A 26,397-nucleotide genomic window follows, 5' to 3' on the forward strand; every position below is an offset into this window, starting at 1 on the left:
GCTCCTGCATCAACCTCTTCACCGAGGACAGCGACGAAGAGGCAAATGATCGGCCTATTATGCTCACTCAACTACCCCTCATTCGCCACCACCGATGTCTCCTCCCACCCACAAATCTTGGGTTCTTAGTTCATGTACTTCTTCTAACTTCATAATCATTGTCTCACTGTAATGTTCAGGGGAGAGTTCGTTATATTTTGCCACTTGCATTGATGACCAATAGTAGCCATACCTTCTGATCTATCATTTCATCTTTACTACCATATTGGTGTGCTCCACAAACTCCTTCGTGAACTTGCTTCATGATTTCCAATGCTTCTGGAAAACCTATGCATCTCAAGAGCAAACCATCAAGTTCATTTCTGAATCATGACCAACCGGTGTGTAATTTCTGGACACATTCTTAACCCTGATGCTATTTGAGCTAATTCATCCGCCTTCCATTTTTTTGCCTTGGTACATGCACCAATGACACTTCTTCGAAATCATCTCAAAGTTGGTACGTGGTGGTGTGATATGGTGATAATGATAAACTAGTGCATTTGAACTCTCTTGATAGTTGTTTAAGTACCGGATGTGAATCCCCTGATATCAACAACTCTTTTGCTCCCAAATATTTCAGAATTTTCAGACCAATGACCAGTGCCCTGTACTATGCTTGATTGTTGGTTCATGCAAAATCCAAATTAAAGATAGAACAGTTTTCACACCTCTTGAGGAGGTGATCACAATACCAGCTTCGGTTTCTGTTTTTGTACTTGATCCATCGAATTTTAGTTCCCATGGTTGAACTCTCAATCGAAAAATTGGAAATCCAACCTGCTCTTCAACAAACTCATCAAATGAAGGGTGATAAGCTAGACAATCAGTGATAGACTGACCTTTTATTGACTTTTGGGGATAATAGATCAATGTAAAACCGACCAATGCTAAAAACTATTTGCCAATTCTACCAGAGAGAATGAGTCTATTAAGAATGTATTTAATAAAATCAGGTTTATCCACAACAAATACTCTTGATTGAATCAAATAATGTCTTAACTTAGTACATGCATAATACAATGTTAAGTATAACTTCTCAATCACAAAATACTGGAGTAAGGAATTTACTCAAATAGTAAATGGCATGTTCATTTCCTTCTTGATTATTTTGAACTGGTAAACACCCGATTGATTCATGAGCGGAAGAAACATATAGTTTAAGGAGCATTCTATACCTGGGTGGCATAAGAAGAAAAGGATTAGATAGATATCCCTTGATCATATAAAAAGCACTATGATGTGAATCTTTCATTTGAACTCCCCGCTGTATTTATGTTTCAACAACTGTGAGAACTCCTTCGTTTTTTCTGTATGGTTAGAGATAAAATGCCTCAATTAATTTAATTGCCCAAGAAAACGTTGTAATTAATTCTTGTTCTTGGATGGATTTACATCCATAATAGCCCTGATTTTGTTTTTATCCACCTCGACTCAAATCTGGTGTACTATAAATCCCAAGAAGTTCCCTGTTTTAACCCCAAATGTGCATTTCAAAGGATTTAACTTTTAACTCATGTTGTCTCATCTTTTAGAAACTCTTCATCAAATGCTCAATGTAATCAATAGTTTGATTAGATTTCACAATGATATCGTCTATATACACTTTAACATGATGTCCTATCATATCGTGAAAGATCAAATTCATAGCTCTTTGATACGTGATACTTACATTTTTCAGGCCAAATGGCATAATAAGCCATTCAAACGTATCAACAGTTCTTGGACATCTAAATGTTGTCTTAGATGTATCTACCTCTGCTATATTGATCTGATTATAACTCGAGAATACATCCATGAATCTAGCTACTAAATCGATCAACATATCATCTATAGGCATCATGTAGACATCCTTGGTAGTTGCACAATTCAAATCTCGAAATTCGATGCACATTTTGATCTTGTAATTCTTTTTCATGACTGACACAATGTTTGAAAGTCATTCAATATATCTGATTGATTTTATAAACTTGAACTTTAACATTTTCTTGACCTCTTCTTTCATTTTCAACTCAATTTCTTTTTACATGCAACGAGGAGGCTGTTGAAATGGTTTGAAACCCTCTTAGATTGGGAGTCGGTGTTTGTCCAATCCTCTGTCTAACCCTGACATCTCATCATAATCTCATGCAAAACAATATTTTTACTCTCTCAATAAGTTGGCCAAATATTTCTTCATCCCTTATTAATTACTGAAGTAAGGTAATGATTATATTAATTGTGGTACTTATAGTATTCCAATCCCTTCAGCTCTTCTTTGAATGACATGTGATATGGTGGGAAAGTAATAAATTTCTCTTTTACCAAAAAATCAACAACCTCATCAGTATTTGATACATTAAAAATGTATTGCATATCTTTGGGGAGTTGTGGGCTATTATTCTTCTTTGGTTCTTCCAATTTCTTTTTTAGCAAAAGAACTGTACATGAACCACTTGATCGGATCTCAACCAACAAACATCCTCGAATTCTTGGTAGTAGGACCCTACAATTGTTTTTTTTTTTTGTGTGTGCGTATGACTATTCCCTCAACAATTCCTCATATTCAGCAACTTTCGTTGCCAACTCAAAGAAATTCCTGAACTCTATGCCTTTGAATTTCTTCCTTAATTCGAAATCTAGATCTTTTTGTGCCATTTCACGAATTCAATCTTAGGTAAGAACACCTTGCACCTATCCTTCATCTTTTGAACCAGCCAATAAACAACTCCAAATATTCTCCTATCTTTTGACTGATTCTGGATAAATTGGCAATACATACCTCTAGTTCAGTCTTGTAGATCTGAGTGTGAATTTTTTTGGAGTATTTCATGTTCGCAATCTTGATTTTTATGTTAACAAACTTGTTATTTTGTTTCTAACAAATCTACCTAGCGAGCAGAAAGCTAAAATTGATCGGGTCGCAAATTGATCAGTTCCCGAAGCCTAAACTAAAGCTATCGAGACGCCAACTGAAAGTGCCAACTGATTGCCAAAATTGAACAAGTTCAACCGATAGGTAATTTAGTAGAAGACCTTCAGAAGCCCAGCAAGCGAAGCACAGCCAGCTGATGAAGTACTCAACTGATGAAGAACTCAGCTGAACAAGTCAATTGATAAAGTGAAATCAGTCCAAACTGATTTCAACTGACCAGTTCAGAGCATCAGTTGTAACTAATCCGTTCGCACATCACGACATAACTATCAATAGAATACAACTAAGCGCGAATATGCAAGGTTTAGGCTATAAGCTACCTCACAGACAAAACTACAATAATGGACGTTGCGGTAAATTTGAAAAGAGAAAAGCATAGAAACAGTTGTCAGAGTGACAAGACACGTCATAAGGAAGCACATGCGAATGGAACGAACATTATAATTGAGTCTTCATGTATGGTCAGTGGAGCGCCTATAAATACCAGACCAAGACCGTTGAAGACAACAACACCAACATCGACACAACAATAATACAAGTGTGTGAAAAAAAAACTAAGGGCACACTTATTTTATATTAGCTTACCTGAAGCAACTAGCTCAGCTGTGTGAGAACACTTTTTTGTTGTACTGATTAGATCAGTTCTCACACATTCACACACAATCACTCACATATACAGAGAGTTGAGTTCATTGTTTGAGTGAGTCTTACACAAAGACGTTAAACTTATGTTTGTAGTCTTTAACACATAGACATTAAATAAATGTTGGTTGGAATGTGCTGCCTTCAGTCTAGACTATGAGTTTAATCAGGCAGTAGCATAAGTCCTAAGCTGAGTGGGTTTTTACGAGGTATTGTATAAATCAAAATCTTCTAGTGGATCCTACCCGATGTGGTAGAAGGGGTGATGTAAGAGCAATTGAAGTCTCCGAACATGCATAAACATATCTTGTATCCCTAATGATTTAACTATTGTTTTAAAATTGATTTGACAAGTTCAGCTGATATTAATTCAGTTCTTCCCATAACTAAACTGATGCAAGCCAGAACCGATCCCCGTTACCTCAGTTATTCAGTTTAAACACAAGCTAAAAGTTTTAAACTGTTCAGTTTTCTTAGCGAAGGATTATTTCGAGCATCTTCCGCTTGATTTAAAAACCAAACTCGATTTAATTCATCGGTGTATTCATTATTAGAACAAAAGCTATTGCAGCTTATAGAGAATTCTGTGTTTGAAGCACTTTCAAGGGTGTCAAAACCAATTCTACAAAATTGTCTTTCCATCTTTTACCAATTCATCACTGAATTCATGGGGAATCATGCATACCGATCAAATGTGGTTCTCAAGAGAAATTTGGGAATAACCGCAACTTTTAGTTGTTGATGTTTCCCAAGTTAACAAACACCTCACACTGGATAGTAAATATAGCTATGTGCTCTATCTATACTGGATTGGTTCTCCTCCCAGAGAAAAGGCCGAAGTCATGAACTATATAAACCTTGGATAAGGGTTATTCATATTTATGTAGTCTGGATAGGGATTGTGGAACTCTGGACGACCTATTTGTCTCAAGGCCGACCCACATAATTCTTGAACAGTTTCTCGAACTATTTCTGGGTCTATCAATAGAATATTCCAGGCTGGGAGTGGATGATGATAATAATGTGCCTCCAAGCTTGAAACCCTGCATTAAAACAAATATTACCTCCTTGAAAGGCATCATCGACTCCCTTACCGTAAAAATCAGGTTGATTCACTGGATTGATCATATTATATAACTGATGCAAATGTGGCCTTGGATTTCAATTCCACCCCCTAACATAGACTGCATTTATTTGTCCAGCAAGTTCTTCCCTTCGGTCAGGTGGTGTGTATCTATCTTCTTGTCTGTGGAATGCTGAAGTTGGATGATGAGTATCACCTGTCTTGCTACTCTCCGAACCTTGTCCACCCTCTTTGATATAATCTCTCTCCTGACGGCATTGACGGATTGGGTTGTTTGGCTTTCCATATCATTCACATATGCTAGAATAGCACTAGTCAATTATTTTGATGCTTCTTTCACGTCTTTCGAGTTATCCATGGTTGGAGGATCTTGAGATTCACGAGTCCCATAGGATAGAATCTGGCAATGGAATCGACTTTTCAGTTGGTCAATAATATGAGCTTCAACTCCCTTATTCTTTTATACGATATCTTCTTTTAGGTGGCATATTTGGTGACCAACCGAACATGCCAAAAATTGTTTGCACAATATTTATGTTACGTGGTCGTGTCAGACGCAAAGATGCACCGATTTGTGTAAAAACAATAAAATCTAAGTTCTAAAAATCACGACGACTATCGATACTAAATTTGATCGTCCGTTATAATCTCCTAAACAATGTATACAATGCCAAAACAAATAAAACTACCGGAAACTCTTGACAATATTTATATTTTCAATAAAGTGCATGAATTTACAAGACACAGAAATATAACAAAGAAAGACACTGAATTATGAACAAGAACTACTTGAAATGAAAAATGTGAAACATACATGCACTGTGATTAAGATTTTTGCAGAGAGTTGTCAGAATTTGTGCGAGATGCGTGTTCGTCATTATGCCGATGCTCTCATTTTCTTCATAATAATATGTGTTTTTTCGACCCTTCTCACATCTCACGATCTCCTCATGTTTCATCCCATTATCTTCTTCATAATACCATGTGGTTTTTTACTGGGCAGATTAGATTTAAATATAGTGCCAACAAAACTAAATATTTTATGTTTCAAAATGTAAAGTTCCTGTTCATCTCTGTTCGTATGTACTGGGAAAAATGCTTCCGTTTAAGCTTTAGATTCACGAATACTCGCTCAAAGTCTCAAATGATCTTATAAAAATTTCAAATTTTCTTCAGCATGGTGTATATTGATCTTGTTATGTAGTAAAAATCCTGCACATTTTTCTCTCATCTTTCTCGGTTTCAAGAATTCCAGCAGTCTTCAACTCTCGCATGAACCAGCTGAAACAGATTCACGCCAACACGCTGAGAAACGGCACTGACTTCACTAAATACATGATCACCAAGCTTTTGGAAATCCCGGACATAGACTATGCCCACAAGCTGCTCGACCAAACGCCTAATCCATCTCTCTTCCTCTACAATAAACTCATCCAGGCCTATCATTCTCGTGGCCTACATTTCCAGTCCTTGCTTCTCTATCCCGGAATCCTTAGTCATTGCTTCTACCCGAATCCGCACTCATTCACTTATCTCTTTGCCGCATGCGCAAACCTTTCAAATCCTTTGCAAGGCCAAATGCTGCACGCTCATTTTGTCAAGTTCGGCCTTGATTATGATGTATATGCCTCAACTGCTTTGGTTGACATGTATGCTAAAATGGGCTTGTTGCGTCTGGCGAGAAAACAGTTTGATGGGATGAATGCTAAAGATATCCCCACCTGGAATTCCTTAATTGCGGGGTACGCGAAAAGTGGGTGTTTTGATGAAGCCTTGAATTTATTCTTGGCTACGCCATCAAGAAATGTGATATCGTGGACTGCTTTGATTTCTGGGTACTCGCAAAATGGGAAGTATGGGGAGGCTTTGGAAATGTACTTGGAAATGGAGAGAGAAGGAAGGGTGAGGCCTAACGAAGTGACAATAGCTAGTGTTCTTCCAGCATGTGCGAATCTTGGTGCGTTGGAGGTTGGACAAAGGATTGAAGCTTATGCTCGAGCCAATGGTCATATAAAAAATCTGTTTGTCAGCAACGCGGTGCTTGAACTGTATGCACGGTGTGGTGCAATTGAGAAGGCAATGCAATTGTTTGAAAACATTGGAGGAAATAGAAATTTGTGTTCTTGGAATACTATGATCATGGGTTTAGCAGTTCATGGAAGATTTGATGAAGCTCTCGAGCTATTTGACCAATTGCTGGTAAGATTTTTTGCGTACATTACTCACATTACTGTGTTTTAAGCTCTGACTAATACATTGCAATCTTAATCTTTGTATATCGTGAATGGGAATGAAGAGAAACGGCATGAGCCCAGATGATGTCACATTTGTTGGGGTGATTCTTGCATGCACTCATGGTGGGATGGTCACTAAAGGCTGGGAGCTCTTCAATTCCATGGAGAAAATATTTTTTATCCCTCCAAAACTAGAACACTATGGGTGCATGGTTGATCTTCTAGGTCGAGCCGGATTACTGCAAGAGGCTTATAATCTTATAAAAGCTATGCCCATGAAGCCTGATTCTGTTGTATGGGGAACTTTGCTAGGGGCTTGTAGTTTCCATGGCAATGTAGAATTTGCAGAGAAAGCTGCCGATTCACTCTTTAAGTTGGAGCTGTGGAATCCAGGTAACTATGTGATTCTTTCCAATATATATGCAAAAGGAGGGAAATGGGATGGAGTTACAAAGCTTAGGAGGTTGATGAAGGGATACAATGTGACAAAAGCAGCAGGACATAGCTTCATTGAAGAAGGAGGAAGAATCCACAAGTTTATAGTCGAGGATAAGTCTCACCCGATGTCTGATCAGATACTTTCTGTATTACATTGTGTCACAGCTCAAATGAAGATTGATGAAGATCATATGATTGAATGGGATTTCATCCTCGAGGAAATAAGAACAATGGAAACAGATTGATAAATTTATCTTTTGTTTGGGAGTAGATTTGAATATTTATGGTTATGATGATAGTCCAATTTCATATTCCAAATTGGCATACTCATGTGAAATTCCCATTTTTGCAGGGAAAAACTGTTGAATAGACATCCTAACCATTAGTATCTAGAACAGGCCATGCAAGAAACTTGAAGTTATTTCAGCGAATTGTACAAATACTAAGACAGCACCAGACTGAAATTTTTTTGCAGCCGGATTTCAATCCCATTTTTGCACTTGTAATAGGGATAATTGCATCACCAGAAACTGAATTTCTACCGCGCACGCCTTTTACAATCTCTTTTGTAATTAATTTGATTTATATAAATTAATGAAGGTTCGTACCACAATTTAAAATGATAAAAAGAAATTTTACAAATTAATGAAGAACCGTACTGCAATGTCAAATGATAAAATGCCAAAACAAAAAGAAAAAAAAAAGAAAAAAGAAAAAGCAAGACACCAAGTTTGTCTCTATTATCCATATTCTTGATAATAGTATAATTACATTCAAATCTAGGTAATATCACGATTGTAAAAACTAACGAAGGATCATACTACAATTTGGAATGATAAAACAAACTGGTAAACATTAACTAGGGACGACAGTGCAATTTGAGTTCAATCTTATTAAAATTAAATTAAATTGTATAAACTTTGAAATCATAGCCAACTTAAGAACATTGAAATAACAGTATAATGCAAGCATAGATATATGTTCACTTGTAAAGCTTTGGTATTGGCTTTTTGGTAAGGTTTACTGAATAATTTTGTTTTAGATCAAATGCAACAGTTATTGTATTATAATTGCCCATATACTACAATCTCTACCTTTTTACATCGAGCGCGAGATTACGAAAAAAATTATATTCCAGTATGCGAAATGTCAGAAAATTGGTTTCCAGAATGTTATTTTGTTTCCATCGTGATTTCACTTTCTTTAAAGAAATATTGCATTGATTATGTTGTTGTTGGGGTAATGACAATTTTCTTCCATTAGAATTCATAACAATGAACAAAACCCAGGACTTTCAGGCATAAGTATCTAGATTTTTAAAGTATTGGTACCAGTTTGGCTCATGCTGGACTATCCTAACGACCCATGACCAGAAGTGTTGCATGAGTATGGGCCGATGACTATGTTGGTTCAGCCTAATGGCCCATGATCGTTACACATATCCTTTATTTTTATTCTCTAATTTTTTTAAGGACAAAGAATGGCTAAGTATGGGAGGGATTGATAAGTCCAAATCCTATCGAATTTTAGGGATTTCATTTTCTAGCTTATCTTAAATTTTCATTCTTTTTTATTAATTTTATTTTATTTGTATATTTGAACAAAAGAAGAAAAGATCTAATTTTGGAGATTAGATGATTGTACAAGATTTCAAAGGCAATAAAACAATAAAAGACTTATATTTTATTTAACGTTAGAATATTAGAGTTATGGAAGAAAATTTGGGTAAATCTTGATAGAGATGAAGTCTCACCTTCTAAAAATAAAATTTTTACAATCATATGAACAACTTGAACTTGACATGTGCTTTAAAGATTTGAAAGATTAGTCCTATTAAGTTGAAATAAAAGGTACAACACAGATGTGAACAACAGTGAAGAGAGAAAAACAAAGAGATGAGGTAGAAGACAACAACAAAGAGGAAGAAGACTCAAAGGATAACTACAAAAAATACTCATGCTTGATGATTAAAAATTAAAACACATGCTAAGTGTTGTATTGTGAAACAAAACAACCAATACCCCAGAATTTTAGGCTATGTTTGGTGTGTAGGATAGGATAATTAATTGGATTGATGACAAAACTCAAAGTAAGAATATATAATATGTTGTGATAAGACATGTTTTGTTTGCTAAGATTTTAATGAGTATGATAAATTTTACATTTTATGTTGTTGAGACAAAAATACCCTAAATTAGCATTTATGACAATTTGGTATATAAAATGATATTGTAACAGTGTTTTCAAAACAGTGTGTTCACCTGTTAATAAATAAATATTTTATAAAATTTTAAATTATAGATTATGTTTTATCTGACAATTTTATTTTTTAATAAAAATTAATATGATTTTGCATTTTATCTCATTTTTAATATTGATTTTTAATTATTTTTCTCTATTTTTAATTTTATTTAGTTTCATCGTGTAATTATTTACGTAATGTGAGTGTAAATAAAAAAATATAAACCATCAAAGAATATAATTCAAATCACGTAGGTTCTAACCTTCAAAACTCATAAATTTTAATTCAATTTATATATCAATTAGTTTATAAAATTCAGATTCTTGAACTAAGTTAATAGTCAAAAACATAATTTTTTGGGCTTCAAATCTTTTAGTAATACTATTAAAAATAATATTAATATTATATTAAGCAAATATAATTTTGCTTAATTTAATTTGAAATTTCAGAGGTTTATTATGATTATAATATTTCTAAATTTCTTAAAATTTTGTTTTTGAATAAAAGTCGATTTTTTTTTTAAATTTGACAGAGTTGGGCTTTAAAACCAATGAGCCCAATTTCAAAACCCGACTTTAAAGCCCAAGTACCCAAGAAAACATGAATTTTAATCTCAAAATATACAAAAAATAAATGCAAAATAAATTAAAGCCCAAGTACCCGAGAAAACACTCTTCTTAAAATTCTAGATCTCCCTTTTAGATACTTTCGGAGGTAAATTATAATTTATGTTATATTTTAAGAAGTAGATTGTGAATCTTTCTAAAAGAAAAGGATGTCTTTTCAATCAAGTAAAGTTTTTTTTATATGAGCTTCTTGATTAATTGGGCCATTAAAAATAAGACAAACATGAGTTTAATAATTTATCCTTCACTTATCACTCACACCAAATATACCCTTAAGATATACATTGTCCTCAGTGTCATTTACTAAAAAAAACATGAAGGTAGGATAATAATAGAGCACTTCTCTGACAGTGCTGCTATAAGATACATGGAGTGCTACAATGGGATGATATAATTCTTCAATACTTGCAATATATTACTTCAACAGTTTAAGCTTTTCCAAAATCAAAATCATCTTATTATATCACAATATTTCCTACACACACCAAAATCATAGAGGATTAAATTAACAAACTGAACAAAAATAAAAAAAATAAAATGAAAAAAAATAAATAAATCACTGGCTTAACCCTTAACAAGCGCTAAATTTATTGTCTATAGCTAGAGAATTCCCTTTATAAATTAGTTCGAATCATGCAAAAGAGTACTCGGCTCCTCTTGCTCCACAATTCTTTCATGAAAAGTTTTCAATCGATGTTGCCTTAAAGGAATTTCCAGAATCTCCACGGAATTCTACAATACCAAATGGAAAAAAATCGATAATAATAAAAGGCCCAGACTATTTGGAATGAAGTTATCTTGCATGATTTTTTAGATGAGAATTAAAATAAACACTTTTTGTACAGACTCAAATTCCCTATTCACAATCCTTGCATCATGTCACTTCTTTGTCTTTTCCTTGTAGATTTCTACATTCTCGTATGCATCAAGACGAAGTTCCTTCAGCTCACTAATTTGTAGAAGAGGCTGATCACATGTAGCTTGCACATCGAAGTTCAAAAATTTAGTAGCTCACAATGCCCTATTTTCCATAGATCAAACAAAAAAGGAGGTTCCTACTGGGTTTTGAATGCTTTTCTACATGTCCACAAGACATCATCCAATTTACTAGCTCATTATTTCACCGAAAATCCAACGATCTTCTTAAAAAATTTCTTAATTTCCCGATTTGACACTTTTACTCGACCAATAGTTTGAGGATGATAAGGTGTTGCCACCTTGTGAGTGACCACATACTTAGCCAAAAAAGATTAAAAATAGCAATTACAAAAATGTGTTCATTTTCGCTCATAATGACTCCTACAAAGGTAGTTCTTCATGTGTAACGTAACATGGAGGGTTGAACTTCGATCCGGATAAACCGAATTAATTTATAAATTTGTTTTTGATTAAATACGAAATTTAGTTTCAATTTTAAAAAATAGTGATTAAATTTATTTGGTTTAAAAAATTAAAAAATCGTTTAATCTAATTATTTTAAATAATATTAATTTTTATATGAACCTATTTATAATGTCATTGTGTGTTTTGCTTATACTGGATTTGATAACCAATAATGGGATTTGATAACATTGATTTTTTTATATGTCATTTTTGCCCTAATAATGTGATGTACAAGGTTTTATACTAGATTAAATATAAAAATCATGTTAATATGTATTTTTATTTAAAAAAAAAAACAAGTTAGCATGCAATTGAAGAATTCATGATACAAGTAAACAAGATTTGAAATTAAAATTTACTCAAAAGTCATCAAGTTTTGTATCCATTAAAATTTCTTTCAATTTATATTGTTTGACCTCTATATTAATTTGTTTCCTGCTAATATAATCATATATGCAAATGTCGACGAATCACTGTTTACCCCGACGCCTCGTATGCAAATGTCGTCCTCAAAACTTGCAAAAAATTCTTTGCGAAATATGTATTAATATTATATTGTGGATTTTATTGAAAAAATGATTTAAAGTCTCGGAAGGTTCCAACATTTACTGTATGAATACGTGATGACTATATCACTCACACATTCAAAACTCTCTCAAATAAGAATGAAGAAGAGATCGAAAAAAAGATGAGCAAATTCAGTTTTGGGGCGGGTGAAGGAAGACTCGAATACTGTTCAGATTTTATTATGTCAATCAAATGTGTTTGTTATACATTTTCCTATTTATGTTATAAACTTGGTTTCACATTCCGTCGCTGTAAAACAATATTTAAAGTTGTATCCGACAATGTATTTAGAATTTACGAATTAATAGAATTGTCCTGAAATTCGTCCTTCTTAGACTTGTTGTTTTCGAACGTGTAATTTGAAATCAACGTCGATGTTAGTAGCGCCATGGTTCTTAGGCTTCACAGATATAAATTAGTTTCACAACCATAAAAATTATAATTTGGTGATAAACTATGATAAATTATTTTTTGTATAAAATATCTATATATACATGTGAAAATAAAAAATAATGGCAAAACATTTAGGATTTTAAAAAAATCCATCTATTTTTTTATTTTTAGATTAAGACGAAGCAACCATCATAAAAGTGCTCTCCCTCCATCCATCCGTGGGGCTTTGGCTCATTTGGCTGCTTACGGTAAACATCGTTTGGATTTTTGCTTGGTTTGTAAGGTGTTTTCATCTAGAGCTGTGAATCGAGAGACTTTCCGTGTTCATATGCCCGTATTTTACAATCGAAGAAATCCGTGCAGATTGAGATAATTGGGGAAAACACTTTCCTACTAGATTTTGCGTCTGGAATTGATCGTAGACATGCGCTTTTAGATGGACCTTGGCATTTCTTTAAGGATATGGCAATTTGTAAAGCTCCAGAAGGTCTTCAAAAAACATCAGACTTGGTATTCGATGAAATTCCTATGTGGGTGCAGTGTCACAATGTGCCATTAGCGTTTATGCACTCCGCTATCATTAGAAATCTTGGCTCGAGAATTGGAAGGGTCTTGGAGGTGGATGAAGGAGAAGAGGGTAAATGTTCAGGCCTGTATGCTCGTATTCGTGTATCCTTAAATATAAACCATCCTTTGACACAATGTCTTTGGATCAAATCACAGAAGGGGTCTTATGATATTTGTATCATTATTGTTTATGAAAAGCTACCCAACTTTTGCTTTAAATGTGGTAAGCTTGGCCACGTTCAAAGAGACTGTGATATTCAAGAGGAAGTTGGTCCTACTCTTAAATATGGTAATTGGCTTAAAGCATCATCTGTTTCTGGAGATAAGAAAGTAAACACCTCAAAATCCAATACTAACTACAGTAGTGGCTCACCTACCTGGGATTCTCAAGAGGAAGGATCAGAAGATATTATCATTAGGACTGGATCCGATGTGAAACATGTTGGTGCCGATTCATCCCGGGACAAAATTGTGACGGATGATAACTTAGTGTTAGACACTATTGTCTTGCAACCTGAGAATCTTTTGCAAGAACTGCATCCTGAGAGCAGGGTGATGGAGTTATGTACCGATAAGAAAATTTCTATGTATCAAGAAGTGGATACTTTTACCAGTACAGAACCTCACAGGAAACAGTGGAAACGATTGGCTAGAGACAAATCAAAATTCAGCACCGATAATACTGAGAGTCCTCCCCACAAGGACAAAGGAAAACGTGCCATGCATACACAAGCAGATTCAGTGGAGGGTTCAAAACGAGCACGAAAATCGACGATTTTTGGAACAACAAATTTACAATTCCGATGGTGACTGCGTTGCAGTCCCGCCAAATCCAATGAGTTGCTTGGTGTGGAATGCACGGGGGGCTTGGGAACCAATGGGCATTCCGGGAATTGAAGCGGCTTATCGCTGAAAAGAACTCGTCGCTCATATTTCTTTGTGAAACAAAATTAAGGGACTTTAATTGTAAGCGTTGGAAAGTTCCTCTGGGTTTCTCTGGATTATTTGTAGTTAATTGTGAGGGCAGAAGTGGAGGATTGATTCTGTTGTGGAAGGAGCCTTTCAATGTCACATTGTTCTCCTATTCTTCTGGGCATATTGACAGTATAATGCAGCCTAGGTACAAGAGATGGAGATTTACAGGCTTTTACGGCCACCCAGAGGCGAATAATAGACATATCTCTTGGACGCTCCTGCGTCGTCTGAGTTGCATGCATGACTTGAGCAGGTTACCGTGGATTGTGGGAGGTGACTTTAATGAAATTTGTTTTGACTCAGAAAAGCTTGGGGGTAACCCACGTCCCCTGGGGCAAACTAGGGCGTTCCGTGATGTGCTCGATGCTTCCAACCTCCAAGATCTTCATGCTGAGGGGGAATTTTTTACTTGGGTCAACCGTCGTGCTTCGCCCAATGTTATCTTTGAAAGGATTGACAGATATGTGGCTACTTTTGAGTGGAGAATTCTACACCCTGCTGCGAGGGTGCATAATCTGGATTTTTATCACTCGGATCACCGACCGATATTTATTGAGCTAGGAAGACCGCAACACTTGCAAGTTCGGACCTCTGTCTGTATGAGAATTGAACCACATTGGACCACAGAAGCAAACTGTTCCGATGTTATTAAGAGGGGATGGAATAAGCAGAATACTTCCTTGTCACTCCCAAATAGGCTGGCCAAGTGTTTGGAGCTCCTCAGGACTTGGGCAGGGGACATGCTTCGAAAGTTACCATTACAGATCATAAACAAACGCAGGCAGCTAAATGCTTTACGGACCCATGACCAGTGGGCACTAGCTGGGAATCTAATTGGGCAGTTGGAACGAGAGGTGGAGATGCTACCAACTAAGAAAAAGTTATACTGGAAGCAACGCAGTCGGGTGAATTGGCTTGCACATGGTGACAGAAACTCCAAATATTTCCACGCGTGTGCGTCAGCGCGTCGAGCTAAGAACCATATTAGAGGGCTTGTCTCTTCTCACGGGGATTGGTGCATTGACACTGGGAGTATGGCGGAGATTGTTCAAAATTATTTCTCCGACTTGTATTCCTCTAGTAACCCTTCGGAGGAAGACAGACTACAGATATTGAATCAAGTTTGACCTATGATTGATGATCGGTTAAACTCTGTTCTTTGTGCCCCTTTTACGGGAGACGAAGTTAGGAAGGATCTGTTTGATATGCATCCAGATAAAGCGCCAGGGCTGGATGGTATGTCGGTGTTCTTTTTTCAGAAGTTCTAGGAAGTGATTGGGGAGGAGGTCACGATGAAGTGTTTGAATATTTGAATGGAGGGGCCCCTCTTGAGGACTGGAATGCCTCTACTGTTACTTTGATTCCTAAGGTAGCGTCTCCAATGACTATGAAGGACTATCGGCCTATCAATTTGTGCAACGTCTGCTATAAAATTGTTGCTCGCGCTCTCACGAATAGATTGCGTCCCATTCTCAAACAAACTGTGAATGAGTTTCAGAGTGATTTTATCCCAGACAGACTGATATCTGACAATATTATACTGAGTTTTGAAACTCTGCACTGGATTAGAAGCAGAAAACATGGACAAAAAGGCTACGCTGCTTTAAAACTTGATATGAGTAAGGCTTATGACAGAGTTGAGTGGTCTTTTCTTGAAGACATTATGATCAGACTGGGCTTCTCACGTTGTTGGGTGGAGAAGGTTATGCGATGTGTCAGAATAGTTAAGTACTCTTTCTCTCTGAATGGTGATCTGGTTGGGAACGTCGTTTCGAGTAGAGGACTGAGACAGGGAGACCCTCTCTCTCCCTATTTATTTGTCTTATGCGCTCACGGATTATCATCTGCTCTCGTCTCACTTGAACAACAACGTCTGATTTCTGGGGTTCAGCTAGCTTCTTCCTGCCCATCTATTACTCATATGTTCTTTGCTGATGACGGTCTCTTGTTCTTTAGAGCTACAATGGCGAACTGTTTGACGGTGCACAATTGTCTGTTATCATATGCGAAGGCTTCAGGGCAGCTTATTAATTTCGAAAAGTCCTCCCTCTCCTTCAGCCCGAATACAATTGAGCAACTGGCTGAGAATATTAAGTCTGTGTTAGTTATCCCAGTGGTTCACGCCCATTCAGTGTATTTGGGCCTCCCGGCCGTCTCTTTACGAAGTAAGAAACTGCAATTCAGATACCTAGTGGAGAGAGTAGCGAAGAGAATTCAAGGATGGGGAAACAAAACTTTTTCGGTAGGGGGTAAGGAAACATTGATCAAATCGGTGCTCCAGTCCATCCCCACTTTTGCCTTGTCATGCTTTTGTATTCCCAAATCGGTGTGTGAAGAAATAGAGCGTGAATGCTATAATTTTTGGTGGGGAGTAGACGCAGGGAAAAAGAGAATGCACTGAAAATCGTGGCCAACCTTGTGTAAGCCGAAATGCATGGGTGGCTTGGGGTTCAGACAGCTGGAGACATTCAATCAGGCCATACTAGCTAAACAGATTTGGCGCATTATCTCGGAACCTGATTCTTTGGTGGCCAGAGTCTTGAAAGGCCGGTATTTTCTCCATCAGGATATTATGGAAGCCGATATGGGCAACAATCCTTCCTCCATCTGGAGAGCATTGATGTTGAGCAGGCCTTTACTTGCTGAAGGTTTGTGTTGGAAGGTGGGAGATGGGGCTCGTATTAATACGTTTGAGGATATTTGGCTTCCGGGTCCTAGAACCTGCCTAGCACCGATTCCAGACTATGCCTCATTTTCTAAAGTGAAGTCCCTCATGGTGGATGATAGATGGAACGTGCCTCTGATCCAAAAAAATTTCTCTCCACTTATTGCTCAGAAAATCACCTCTATTCCCATCACTCTGACAAGTAGAAAGGATGCGAGATTTTGGAAATATGACCACAAAGATATATATACGGTACGAGATGGGTATAAGGCTGCCCAAGGCCTTTATGAACAGCCCCCCTCGTGCTCGGCCCCTCTCCAAAAGGGCTGGTGGAAGTTCCTGTGATAATTATCGATTCCTACAAAAGTAAGAATATTCTGGTGGAGAGCGCTTAATAATATTATCCCAACGGAACAAAACCTACTTGCTCATCATGTTCCGGTTACTGGAAGGTGTCCATTGTGTCAATTTAACTGGGATACTTCCAGTCATGCCCTATTTTCTTGCCCAGCTGTGAAATCTTGTTGGAAAAGAAGCTGGATTTGGTCGTCTCTTAAGCAGCTTCGCCACTTAGACGTGTTTGATATATTTCTAGGGATGAAGGAGAAGCTGAGTAAACCTGATTTCAAACTGTTTATCATCGGTACTTGGGCCACTTGGAATGAGAGGCTTCGCTATCTTCATGAATGTAATGGCAATGCTCGAGAATTGGATGCTGATTGGTGTGAAAATATGCTCCGGGAATTCCGTGCTGCTCGTGATTCAGTTATGAGCGGCACAGAGTCAACTTTGATCAGCTCTCAAAGCACTTGGTCTGCCCGTTAGTTCACCAATTCCGGTTGGATGTGGATGCAGCTTATAAAGAGAGATATCCTATTTGTGCAGTCGGTGGAGTGATTTGTGATCATGAGGGACAATCGATTTTGGCTTTCGGAGAATTGATTGACAAGGCCCAATCTGTTACAATGGCCGAGCTTCTTGCCATCCAGGTTGGCTTGAAATTCGCTAGGCAGCACAACGTTCAGATTCATCAAATCACCTCGGACTCTCTTCTTGCAGTGCAAGCAGTCACAAGGCCAGAAGAGGATCTTAGTTATGTGGGTTCTATTGCTGCGGATATTAGCATACTTATGGAGGCACTCGAGAGCCCTCATCTTTTTTATGTTAGGAGATCGGCTAATCGGGTGGCTCACTCGGTTGCTGCTTTTGCTTTTTCATCCTCCTCTCATTTTGTTTGGGAGCATGGATCTTTTCCTTTGTGGTTGATTAAATTTGTAATTACGGACCTATCTTCTTCTTAATAAATTACAAGATTTCAGCTGTAAAAAAAAATAATGGAACAATACTAATTGACAGATTACATCTAATTTTTTAGAGAATTAAATTAAAGAATAGGTAAGAAAGAAATTGGGACTAGTCACTAGTTTTTTTTTTAACAATGAATTGATTTTTTTATTAAAAAAAAATTAAAGCAGTGATTAATCTTCATACTCTCGAATTCCAAAAATATTTTTTTAACAAAAAAAACAGAAAATCTACAATACAAGATCACGTAAAAAAAAAATAAAAATCCATTTTAATACTCAGTTATTCTCTAATGAAAAACAAAATTATAAATTAATTTTTTAATACTCGAAAATTATTGATGCAAGTCTTGAAGTCTGTTAATACTCGTAAATTATTTAATTACCCTGAGGCTGTTGCTTCGTCTGCCTCACCTCATTTATACGGAGCCGCATTTAGATTTAAAAATTAAAAAATAAACTCTTCAATCAATTTTTTTTTTCTATTAGAAACCAAACATTTTTTCTAAAAAGATGGTGTTTGAATGAAAATTTCAGTTAAAAGCTATATCAGGAAACATTATTTCATAAATAAATGAGAAATTGTAGCTTTTGAGCGAGCTTCTGCTATAATTTTCCAAGTTCAACGGGAGAACGGAGTTTCGACTCTTGTATGATTTCAAAATTTTGAGTTGCATCACTGTTACTAACTATCACTTTAAATAAAATGATAAAACATTTAGTCTTACAATTAATATTAGAACCAAAATGATGTATTCGATCCCTCGTTGCAAGTGGATTATCAAAAAACAATATTGAAAGTTAAAACGTGGCGTTTGAATTGTTGTATAATCCAAATATTTAATTTACATAATTATTATTAATTAGTTATAAAAGTGATAAATGTGATATGCTCCAATGATTTCTTTGGAAGCTTTGGCTGAGATCAATAAATAAGTTATGTCTATCTAAAGCATCTCACTTATATTTGAATGTTAAAATAATAGTTTATAAATAAAAATTTGGTTACTCTTTTGCGGGGAAATTGTAATTTTATTTATGTAAATTGACATATTTTGGGTTTTAGTAATATAGCTTGTCAAAGTTTGGTTTTAATACAATAACTTGGATTTTTTTTTTTTGTCTTTTTTCTTCAAAATCACTCGATCCATCTTATTTATTTGGGACTGATTTACTCCTATGTGTTACATGTAGCGAGAATTAAATCAATATTGCTCAAATTAAAATTCATCTAACTAAAACAAACAACTTCCAATGCTTCAAAATGAGAGGAAAAAAGTTTTACATTTCTCATTATTTTTGTTTATGTATATTTAATGTGTGTAATAAGATTTATTTTTGTCACGTGAGTCACATGAGAGAGTATCGATGTCAAATAAGCAATATCCGGTGGATTTATTAGTTTTAGGCAAAAAAAGACCAAAACAAAAAAAAAAATCTAAGTTATTTGATGAAAACCAAATATTGATAAGTTAAAAGTAGGGGTGAGCATTCGGTCGGTTCGATTACCGACCGAACCGAATTAGCAATAACCGAACCGAACCGAAATATTTATCCATAACCGAACCGACCGAATTAATTTTCATAACCGATGAAAACCGAACCGAATTAAAATCGGTTAATTCGGTCGGTGACCGAATTAACCGATTAGCTTTAAAAAAATCGTGATTTAACTTTAATTATATATATAATTTTTCTTGAATACTACAGTCTACACAAATGTACAAAAATATAAAATCATACACATCAAAAATGTATAAGTTTTGTTTGAATACAATTAATATATGTTTTTTTTATAAAATAATATAACATGAGCGTGCATCATCTCGACCGGTGACGAGAGATGGGTGGGCGGCGGATGAAGTCAAGAGTGGAGAATAGAGAAGTGAGAACGAGAAAGTCAAAGCGTTTAGAATTATATTAGAATTAAGGTTGATTTTAAAATTATATATTTAAATATATATAAAAATTGATAAATGATAAAAATTTATTAAATAATAGTATTTATTGTATCGGTTAATTCGGTTAACCGATTTCAAAATTTTGAAAACCGTAACCGAACCGAATTAACCAATATAACCGAATTTTTTTAATTTGAAAACCGAATTCGAAATAACCGAACCGAATTTTCGAATTGGCTCGGTTCGGTCGGTTAACTCGGTTTAACCGAAATCTTGCTCAAGCCCTAGTTAAAAGCCTAAAACAAAAAACATATCAATTTACCGGACTAAAATTGCAATTTTTCCTACTTTTTGCTTCCACTTTAGGCTGTATTCAACTAGCGACAGAACTAAAATGTCTTTTGTTTTAGTTTCATGTCACAAGGATCAATCAGCTTAAATATAACTTGATTACATCACTTTGCTAAATAATATACAACTTAATTAAATCACTTTGCTATCAAATACATTTCTGCATATAATTTGAAGGATCAATCTCCTAATTTTGTTTAGGTTTTTGAAACATCATATAATATCATAATTCAAATATTAAAATTTGATTTTAGCACGATAAAGCTGTTTTTTTTTTTTAAATTCTTATTTTCACAATTAGTCCGATATTGCTCAAGTTTACGATAAAATCCGTTAGATCCTTTAGAAATACTAAGGGCATCTCCAACCCAAAACGCTATTTTGATGTTGGGGTTTCCTCCAACGGAGCTACGCTATTTTGCAAAATAGTGCAGCTCCATTTCGCTCTACACCGAATTTGGCGCAGAGGGACCTCTACGCCAAATTTTGCGCTGAGAAGTTTTTTTTAAATTTTTTTTGTTTTTTTTAATTATAAATATTTATATTAAAAATTATAAATATTATTTATATAATAATATGATATTATTATATCGCTTAATTTAAAAAATAAATATTTAATTAATAATAAGAAAAAAATTAAATAAATCAAATAAAAAAGACGAGAATATTCTTTTTTAGAGTAAGATTTGAAGTAGATGAGTTGTAGATGAATATTGTATTTGGTGTAGAAAATGCACTATTTTAAAATAGAATTGTTTTAAAATAGAGTTTTGGGTTGGAGATGACCTAATGGACAGAGCACATGCGATGTCATATCGTACGTTTGTTTTCTTAATAATAAAATTAGAGGTGTTTTTATGGTAATTTTGGATATTCATTTAAAAGTAGGGTTATAAAGATAAATTTAATTTGGTGTTTTTAATTAATAGTATAGATTTATCATAAAATAATTAAATTATGGTCCACTAATAAGACCTAATGCCCACTGATAAATAAAAATTGGAGCAACACTTGAGAGTACTGTAAACTTATTACTCATTAATTAATTTATCTATGCAATCGCACACACAAACGATAGTTCGATTTGCATGTAATTTAATTAATTATGTTAGAATATTAATCATTCTTGAATATTAAAAATTTAATGTATTATTATTAGAAGATTCATGTTATCTCCACTCCATTTTATATTATACACACATTAAAAATAAATTAACATAATTCGAAGTGTGAACCATATTATAATAACTTTATTACATTGTCGTGACAGAACAAAAGAGACTAAATTAGTTATTTTTATTTGATTCTCACCTATTTTATATTTATATGCTATAAATAATCATCCGTGATATTATACACATTTCATTTAATTTTCTAGAAAAATGTATAGATGCTAAAAATATGTGAAAATCGTATTTTTGGTCGATTTTATTTGTATTTTTGTGATTTTGATCACCTGTTTTATCAAATTTAGTTCTTAACCTACTATCTTTGTTTTTTTGTTTTTTGTTTTTTGGCAATTTTAGTCCTTCTGACGTGGCTCTAGTGGTACTAACGTGTATAGTGTCACACCAGCACTCACGATGAAAATGACAAATTATTAAAAATCGAAAGATACGGATTAAATCGCAAACAAACAAACATTTTGAACAAAATTATAATTTTCCTTGCATTCGATTAATGATGTAATTGTTTTAGGTTCCACCAAAAAGTAAATTTGTATATGCATAAGTTTTGTTGAACCAATCAGCTTGTAAAGCTCCCATTAGTGATATATAATAAAAAGAGAAATGCAACTGATGGCAACAGTAAAGAAGAACACCTAACTGACCTACCAAAATATTTTGGTTGCCCGTACAATCCTCCAAATTTAGCAATTAATTTATGAATATTTAATAACATCAGATATATATATATATATAGCATTAATATTATCACTTCCTTTAAATATATTATATAAAATGCGTGTAGTAGAAATGGTATATTATATATATATATACATACATACATGCATGTGTGTAATTTATGTATATGCTCGACCTGCAATCAAACTAGCTAGCCTGCAAAAGAGAGACAGGAGAAGAACATCGAGCAGTCCTTGTCATAGGCTAAGTCGACGAACCATTCACTCAACCAAATAAACACTTCTTTTTCTCCTTCATATATAGCTTTGTGAATTCCCGAAAGATGGTCAAAGAATGTGCGGCAAGCGGAGGATTGGAATGGAGAATTAACACGCAGGATGGATCATCGAAGATTATAGTACCCGAACGCGTGCCACGGAGAAGAGTTTGTGGTGCATTACAAGGATTTTTTATGGGATTTTTGTTCAACTTCTGGGGATTCATTCTAAAGGCTTGGAACATAGGATTGAACGACCCTAAGAAGTTCATTCATTGCATTAAAGTAGGGCTGGCTCTTTGTTTGGTGTCAGTTTTTTACTACATGAGGCCATTGTATCGTGGAGTTGGAGGAAATGCCATGTGGGCTGTTATGACTGTGGTGGTTGTGTTCGAATACACCGTCGGTAAGTAGTCGTAAAAATCGAAAGGATACTGTTTATTTGTTGTAATATTTATGAGTGATCACGTTAGTATATATTAATGCAGGTGCAACATTATGCAAATGTGTGAATAGAGCAATTGGAACTTGCTTGGCAGGAGCACTAGGAGTTGGCGTTCATTGGATAGCTAGTCAGTCGGGAGAGAGATTTGAACCCATAATCCTCCAACTCTCAGTTTTCCTCTTAGGTACATCTTCTACAGACATGCATATCGAAATAAATTTGTTATGAGGAATTAATTACCATGGATGCGCATTTTTCTTGCAGCTGCTGCAGCAACTTTCTCTAGATTCATTCCGTCGGTCAAAGCACGTTTCGACTATGGGGCCATGATCTTTATCCTCACCTTTAGCCTAGTCTCGGTTTCAGGCTATCGTGTGGAGAAACTGTTCGAGCTGGCTCACCACAGATTATCCACCATTTTGATAGGGACCTCCATCTGCATCATCACAACCATGCTTTTCTTCCCCGTGTGGGCCGGAAGTGAGCTTCACAACCTTATCAGAAACAACATGGAGAAGCTTGCTGATTCCTTGGATGGTAAGACAAAACAACATTAATATTCACGACCAGAACATGAAAATCATATTACATGTAGGGAGAGTTGATGGACTGATTTCTTCCATTAAAAAACACAGGATGTCTAGTGGACTATTTCGGCAACGATGTGAATGCTGATAATACCAAGAACGAAGCTCCCAAAAAGATTTTGCTAGGCTCCAAATGTGTGCTTGGTTCTAAAGCTACCGAAGAATCCTTGGTGTGTCTCCTTCTTTTCTGTTTCCTGAGAACCTACATGATAATGCACATTTAAAGTTTACGCCCATGCATTTTGCTGAACCATGTTACTGCTTTTCTCAGGCTAATTTTGCCAGATGGGAGCCTGCGCATGGAGGCTTCACTTTTGGACATCCATGGAAAGAGTACCTCAAGGTTGGAGCTTCACTGAGGAGCTGTGCTTACTGCATTGAAGCCCTTAATGGTAGCATCAATTCAGATGCCAAGGTATCAAAAATGGATCCTGCAGGTTCTGTTACATTATCGTTCACCAATTATAACCAAGCATTCATGCTTTTTTCCGAAATTTTCAGGCTCCGGATGTCCTCAAGGCTCATTTCAGCAAGTTCTGCTTAAGATTAAGCTCTAATTCCTCGTTAGTAATAAAAGAACTATCCATGGTTATCAATACAATGACAAAATCAACAAAGATCTATCTAATAGTTCAAGAAATGAACAATGCCGTTGAAGAACTTCAAAATGCCTTGAAATCTTTCTCTGAACAATCAACTGCATCATTAACTGTACTGAAACTCGAAGAGTCTGATAATGGCGCAGGAGGTACGATATCAAGTCCTGCCCTTGTACAAATTGCACCAGTTACTCACAGTATCATCCTTACTCATGGAGATTGCAGCAAGAACGGAAAAGATTGCAGATGCAGTAAATTCACTCGCAAACAAGGCGGAGTTCAAAGTTGAAAGCGATGAAAAATCAATGCAACTCCAGAACCCAAAAGTTTTAACAAGATAGTGGAATAAAAATATGGAGATTATATTACAATAAATTCCCTTCAGAATGGTATGGTTATCTAGCATAACTGAAGTATTATGTGATATTTTTGTGTGTTTTTGTTGAAAAATCGTTTTTCTCGTGTTCAAAATGTAGCGGAAGTTTTAAAAAATTTATTTGACATTCAAATGACGTTTTTGGATACTCGTATGGTTTGAACAAAAATAAACATTCGTAAGACGTTTATGAATATACATTGAGTAAATAAATCACTTGACACCAACTATCCCGAGATTGGCGGTGACAGCTGTTGTAGTATTCCCTACGAACGATCTTTTTGAATCTTTTCTTCAATCTCCAATCAACTCTACGACTGTAATATTTGCTACTCTTTTAAATTGCACTAGAAATTTAGAGGAAATTTAATGTTGATATCAAAAATAAGTTGACGGCTCAAACCGTAAATTTTCTTTAAAGTGGCCGAAAATATTGAGAGGTTTTTGAAGAGAGATTTCGAAAATCTCTTGCATGGAGGCTAGGGTTTAATTTGTTCCATTTTAAAACTGAGTCATTAACCTAGTTTCCTTAATTATAGGCAAGGTCTAAAAAGTGTGAAGCGTCCCGAAGCGCGGATGTCAAGCTCCAAGCTTTTCAAGCTTAAGCGAGATTAGCATATACTTAAGCGTGAAAAAGCATTTTTAATTTTTATTTTTAATTTAATTGTAATTATCTCAAACCAATAAATAGATAAAATAATACATAGATATGATAAATTTAAGTCTGATGCATTAATTATCATATTTATAAAAGCATAAAAATCTCAAAATTGAAATCTTTATTTGTTTTTGCAACTAGACCATATTAAAAAATGCTAAATATTTGTCAAATCATTATCAGACATGCTTAATTATAATTAATATTAAAAAATAAACATCTAAATTATAAACCTAATTTATTATTTTAAAATAAAAATACATACCTTCAAAATAAAAGTTTAAAAATAAATAGATGCGATTAATTGTGCTTAAGCACACTTAATTAAACGCCTTAATTACACTTAATTCGGTCAAACTACAATTTAACCGCTTTTTTCCGCTTTTCTCCGAAACGGAGCGTTTTTATCGAGCTTCAAGCTTAAACGTGCTTAAGTTTTTTTAGAACACTGATTATAGGTTTAGGACTACATGATTAAATAAAATATTAATGATCTTAGTTAATTAATTTGACTAATTCAACTATCTTAATTAATCAATATTTCAAATTCCATTAAGAACTTTAATTAATTCGCATATTGGATATGTACTCCTACAAGCTCATTATATATATGCTCTCATTATATTTAATTTAATATCTTATAAATTCAAACTTTGAGTTTAATATTTTAAACTCTCAATTTATCATAAATTCAACACCTTGAATTTATTCTCATCAAATTTTAATTATCATAAATTCAGTTCCTTGAATTTACTATCTCATAATTTTATATAAATTCAAATATTTAATGTCTCAACGAGAACATAATATCCGGTGCTTGTGTGACTCTCAATGGTTCAATGATTCAGCTAGTCGTGAGTTTACAACTCTTTGTGATTCATGACATTTTACTTTATTCGGGCTTACCCTAATTTGCCTAATTCTATATACCAACATTCGATCACGAGAATGTCAGAAATCATTTTTTGATTATACCTATTGAATCATGGTAAGAACGTTCAGTAGCATCGTCCCATAATTCCCTAGGTATCACTGATAGTGCCTGCAAAAACCAATCGGTTATGATTAAGTACAGTACGGTCCCTTCATCTTATATATCCCGATCGAATCTGTAACCATTAGTTCATCGAAGGTTATATATTAGATTCGACAGCTATGTGATACATTTATGAAATATTTATTGTGTAATTGCATGCACAACTAGAGAACTCTTGTCCCTAATGTACATCTTATACTCTGGCCAGAGATTTCATGCACTACTATTTCGTTATATCGCATAGATATCC

The 26,397-nt window shown here is 34.9% G+C and overlaps 3 protein-coding genes across 3 annotated transcripts; all 3 read left to right on the top strand.

Moving 5' to 3' along the window:
- Window positions 1-5,497: 5,497 nt before the first annotated feature.
- Window positions 5,498-7,748, top strand: LOC142519374 (pentatricopeptide repeat-containing protein At5g08510-like). The gene is made up of 2 exons (XM_075622369.1): window positions 5,498-6,878; window positions 6,976-7,748. The coding sequence occupies exons 1-2, from the start codon at window positions 5,952-5,954 to the stop codon at window positions 7,594-7,596; spliced, it is 1,548 nt and encodes a 515-aa protein (XP_075478484.1). The 5' UTR covers window positions 5,498-5,951; the 3' UTR covers window positions 7,597-7,748.
- Window positions 7,749-13,983: 6,235 nt separating this feature from the next.
- LOC142519590 (uncharacterized) lies at window positions 13,984-15,231 on the top strand. Its single transcript, XM_075622630.1, has one exon. It carries the CDS (start codon window positions 13,984-13,986, stop codon window positions 15,229-15,231), a length of 1,248 nt encoding a protein of 415 aa, XP_075478745.1.
- Window positions 15,232-22,375: 7,144 nt separating this feature from the next.
- On the top strand, window positions 22,376-24,500 carry LOC142518801 (aluminum-activated malate transporter 10-like). The gene is given in 7 exon segments (XM_075621616.1): window positions 22,376-22,852; window positions 22,935-23,075; window positions 23,156-23,428; window positions 23,527-23,648; window positions 23,750-23,893; window positions 23,980-24,264; window positions 24,266-24,500. Coding segments are annotated over 7 exon segments (1,458 nt in total). The 5' UTR covers window positions 22,376-22,512; the 3' UTR covers window positions 24,419-24,500.
- The last annotated feature ends 1,897 nt before the right edge of the window (window positions 24,501-26,397 follow it).

The sequence above is a fragment of the Primulina tabacum genome, chromosome 11 (assembly GCF_025594145.1).
Source record: "Primulina tabacum isolate GXHZ01 chromosome 11, ASM2559414v2, whole genome shotgun sequence".
Lineage (NCBI taxonomy): Eukaryota > Viridiplantae > Streptophyta > Magnoliopsida > Lamiales > Gesneriaceae > Primulina > Primulina tabacum.

What these genes read in the sequence shown, in the direction of transcription:
- LOC142519374 (XM_075622369.1), top strand. Translation starts at nt 5,952, where the DNA reads ATGAACCAGCTGAAACAGATTCACGCCAACACGCTGAGAAACGGCACT. An exon ending in AGCTATTTGACCAATTGCTG is followed by an intron (nt 6,879 to 6,975) that starts GTAAGATTTTTT and finishes ATGGGAATGAAG; the next exon opens with AGAAACGGCATGAGCCCAGA.
- LOC142519590 (XM_075622630.1), top strand. Translation starts at nt 13,984, where the DNA reads ATGCACGGGGGGCTTGGGAACCAATGGGCATTCCGGGAATTGAAGCGG.